This window comes from Cupressus sempervirens, chromosome 11 (genome assembly GCF_028749045.1).
Source record: "Cupressus sempervirens isolate cs-2001-9-10 chromosome 11, ASM2874904v1, whole genome shotgun sequence".
Taxonomy (NCBI): domain Eukaryota; kingdom Viridiplantae; phylum Streptophyta; class Pinopsida; order Cupressales; family Cupressaceae; genus Cupressus; species Cupressus sempervirens.
Window position 1 is genome coordinate 243,534,180 of NC_143128.1, and position 4,224 is coordinate 243,538,403.

Consider the following 4,224-nt stretch of genomic DNA (forward strand, 5'->3'; position numbering starts at 1 on the left):
TCTAAAGGACAAGAGCAGAGAGGCGTGTGTTAATATTTACTTATGTTTTACGATTCTGTTAGAAAAAACTCTAGTTACCAATGGCTGCTTCCGGATGTGTCGCCTGTCTGAGAGTCAGTGTCCGTCGTAAACCCAACAGCAACGCAAAACAGACTTTAATAAAAGATGGAGGGAAGATAACGAGGAATTATTTTGGTTATTTTAATCGGGGAGAAATAATTGGCAGTTGGAGGCGATTCCAATCAAGGACATGACAAGGCCTGGGAAGAGCGCAATTATTATTATTATTATTAATATTTTAACGCACCATTATTACTGCGGGGGGGATTATAATTTTAATTGGGTTTTTATTTAGAAGCGTGTAAAGGTTAGTGATTAGTGAAAATGGGGCGTGGCGGCATGCTTGATGGGGCGAGTGTGTTAATAATAATAGTAATTTGGAAATACGATGGAGTGTCGGGGAATATATTAGTATTTCGCCTATGCGTGGAGCGTATGGATATATTTATTTGTAGGGTTTTTTGGCTTTATTTAATTGGAATTAAATATATCCCGAGGAGGACCAGTTGCGGGGCAGGGGCGAGGAAGACCAAGCGCAAGTGAGATAGATGATATATACAATGCGTATCTACTTATTTAGGTGAAGGGCGAGGAGGGGGAAATTGCTAAGCGAGAAGGGAAGGGGGGAAGAGGAGGAGGGATTTGAAAGAGTATCATGGCGATGGAAACAGTGGAGATGATTAATGGAAGGTCGAGGTTTAAGAGGGTGTGTGTGTTTTGCGGAAGCAGTCCTGGGAAGAAGAGTAGTTATCAGGATGCAGCCGTTGAGCTTGGGAAGGAGCTGGTAAATCATCAAATCGATCCGCCATTAATTTGTTTTCTGGTTTTGAATGTAGGATGCGTATGCGTATGTGTGTGTGTGTGTTTGTGTGCTTTGGAATTTGAATCTGTGTAGTCGTGCGGTTGGGATTTGACGGTGGGGGGAGGCGGGGAATTTGTGTGTCTCTTGGTTTTTGCCTGGTGTTTTAAAGGATGATTTGCCGGGGGTTTTGTACTGTAATTGCTCAAAAGTTTTGATTGCGGATCAGAGAATAATGTACTCTGATCTGGTTCGATAGGTTGAGGTGTTGTTTTTTGTGAAACTAGGTACTATGGACGGGGGATTCCTGAGATTGTGGATATTTTGTTGTGTACTTGAAGGTTTTGGGATTAAAGGCTCTGAAAAAAATTGTGTCAGCGAAGTGCCTTTTCTTGTTCGGTCTATTGGTAAATATTATTTTGGCTTTGCTTCTGGAGATAGTTAGTACATGGACATTGAATACGGTGCATCGAATGATGTTTGAGATGCCTCATTATGAAGAGAAATCTTGAAGGAGATGAAGTTGTGACTTTAGCATCCTGCTTTTTGCGAATTCGACTTAATTGTCGGTTTAGATGAATTTCACGGCTGAAGCTCTGGTTTCCTCCATTTCCCCTTGCAAGATTTTGCTGTAGGATGCCCTCCATTTGACATGGAAGAAGTCTCCATTGTCGCAGAGTTTAGCTATAGTGAAGTTATGCTCTGGCTTTGATGAAATTCCGAAATTTGAGTGGCTAGAAGCGTGATGTCAATCTATTTCACGAATTCTGTACTCTCGTTGCTTTAGGAAAGCTTGCTAGGTGAGAGCTGTTTATACTCCAGTTCCACATCCATCCATTAAGAAAGTACTTTTTCTTGAATTATACTTCGCAAAGCATAATCAGGCCTTTTTATCCGCCAGGATTCCGTGTTTTTTATCCGTTTCTGCGTGAAATTGACATCACTGAACTTCATAAAACAGCGAATGAGTGAATTTATTCATTTAGGTGCAAAGTTTTCCGGAATTTCATGATATTTCGCACATTCACAACGCATTCTTACAAGGATTTGATGTGTTTTCCATTTTTGGATTATATTGACATTATTTAACTTCAGAAACAGAGAATGAGAAAATCTAGTTAAGCAAATTCCTTTTAATGGCATTTTTCGACTCTAATTTGCTGGGAGTCGGGTCAAATCTACGCGATTTCTAAAGCCAGATGTTATTTCCCTCTCAGGTTTCAAGAAACATAGATCTAGTTTATGGCGGAGGCAGCGTGGGACTGATGGGACTAGTTTCACAAGCCGTGCACGAAGGGGGTCGCCATGTTTTAGGGTAAATTTTCTCAACCATTAATCGAAGTCTTTGAATTGTTTATTTGAAATTTTAACATTACAGATTATCAATTTGTTCTTTCAGAGCTTCTTAAGTCCATCCCCTGCACTAATTCCGGTTCTATTCATTTTCAGGGTTATTCCCAAAACGCTAATGCCTCGAGAGGTAAATACAGAGCTCCCTCCATGCATATTGGACAAGAAATGTCAATCATTACTTCAAATTATAACTTTTTAATATTAAAAAATTCAATTGCCGGTAGATTGTACCGGAAAGATGCAATCATTTTTTATCTTATCTTTGCATTTTGTTTTTCTTGAACTTTCTACAGATTACCGGGGAACCAGTAGGTGAAGTGAAAGCTGTGGCAGACATGCATCAAAGAAAGGCTGAGATGGCCCGTCAATCCGATGCTTTCATTGCCTTACCAGGTGAGTTAAAAACATAAAATGCAGTAAGTCAATTATTCCTAATCTAGATCACAGTTTTTTTAATGGAAGCAGTGAAAAATGTGCTACTGACAGGTGGCTATGGAACTTTGGAAGAATTACTGGAGGTGATAACGTGGGCTCAGCTCGGCATACACGACAAGCCAGTAATTTTTCTACTCCCTATGTTGCCTGAATCGAATTGAACACCATTAATGATTGTAGGATGTCAATTTTTTCCTAAGTTGCCGAAATGCTTTACTTTTCAGGTTGGGTTGTTGAACGTCGAAGGTTACTACAACTCTCTGTTATCTTTCATCGACAAGGCCGTTGAAGAAGGTTTCATCAACCCCACCGCCCGCCATATAATTGTATCTGCTCCCACGGCCAAAGAGCTCGTGAGGAAATTAGAGGTGAGAAATCGATATTGAAATACAAATTTTGCTTAAAGAATTAAAAGCAAGGAAAATGTGACAAGACTATTTCTCTTTTATTGGTACGGACGCCTTGAAAACGTGTTATGAGACCAATTTTGCTGAAGAATGCTTCATTAGAATACTGATAGCTTTTGTAGGTGTATTGTATTGTTAAGAATGTAAAATTCCAAATTCATTCCTGATGGCAACATTGTAATTAGGTGATCAATTTATGTCGGTTCTAATCAGATTCGGATCATTTTTTAGATGCATTTATGTTGGCTCTAATAAGATTTGGATCATTTTTTTTTAGGACTACGTCCCAAGACATGATCGAGTGGCTTCCAAATTGAGCTGGGAGATCGAACAGTTGGGTTATTCTCCCAAGTCGGACATTGCACGGTAGAGACAGGGGGCTCATTAATTTTATACTTTTGACAAAAGGATCTTGAAAAGGAAAGAAAGAAATTTTATTTAGAAGACCCAAGAAGAGAAGGGAAAAATGTATAAATCTTTTGCAACGACGAGAAGTGTAGAGTTTTACGTTAATGGGAGTTTTTCCCCAAAGAAATCACAGAGGGAAACTCATTTGTACCATAGATGTAGAGAAAAAGGCATTGACAATGCACAATTGTGCTCGACGTAACCCTTAAAAAAAATTCAATCTATTTTGCACAAATTTCATTTCCATCTTCCATGTTGGAAAATCTCATATGATATGCTTGTACATCTCACTCATGGTGAATGGAAGGAATTGTTTCATTTTTGTCCCCTCTCTCTCTCTTATTGTTTCATATTCGTGTCCATTAAGTAAGTACACTAGTTAACGTGCTTGAAAGTTCGAAGTGGTCACACTAAAGACAATACTGGTAGCCTTTCTTCCAAGGATAGCTTTGGTGCTTCATCATAAGCTCAGCAAAGGGAAATGACATTAATGCACACTGTTGGCAACTACACCTAGTCCACGAAAAATGCCACCAGATAATCATACGGATCTCGGGAAAATCTGCTATTCTAATGCACTAGGGCCTCAAATCCAACTAGCATGTCTTTTATTTAGCCTGTTGCATACACATCCCTATGTCTTGACTTATTATTTAATTGCTATCCTTCCTCACTTTGTTATGGGGAGCTTGTTTTGTCTTCTACTGCCCCAGCCCCAATAAAATCACTAGTTTAAAAAAAAATCCAATTCCAAAAAACCCT

General features: G+C 39.2%; 1 protein-coding gene across 1 annotated transcript; it reads left to right on the forward strand.

The window, feature by feature from the left end:
* Window positions 1–590: 590 nt before the first annotated feature.
* Window positions 591–3,789, forward strand: LOC149529058 (cytokinin riboside 5'-monophosphate phosphoribohydrolase LOG1). The gene is made up of 7 exons (XM_089809453.1): window positions 591–844; window positions 2,077–2,174; window positions 2,309–2,339; window positions 2,506–2,605; window positions 2,699–2,769; window positions 2,872–3,015; window positions 3,332–3,789. The coding sequence occupies exons 1-7, from the start codon at window positions 716–718 to the stop codon at window positions 3,422–3,424; spliced, it is 666 nt and encodes a 221-aa protein (XP_089665579.1). The 5' UTR covers window positions 591–715; the 3' UTR covers window positions 3,425–3,789.
* Window positions 3,790–4,224: the final 435 nt, after the last annotated feature.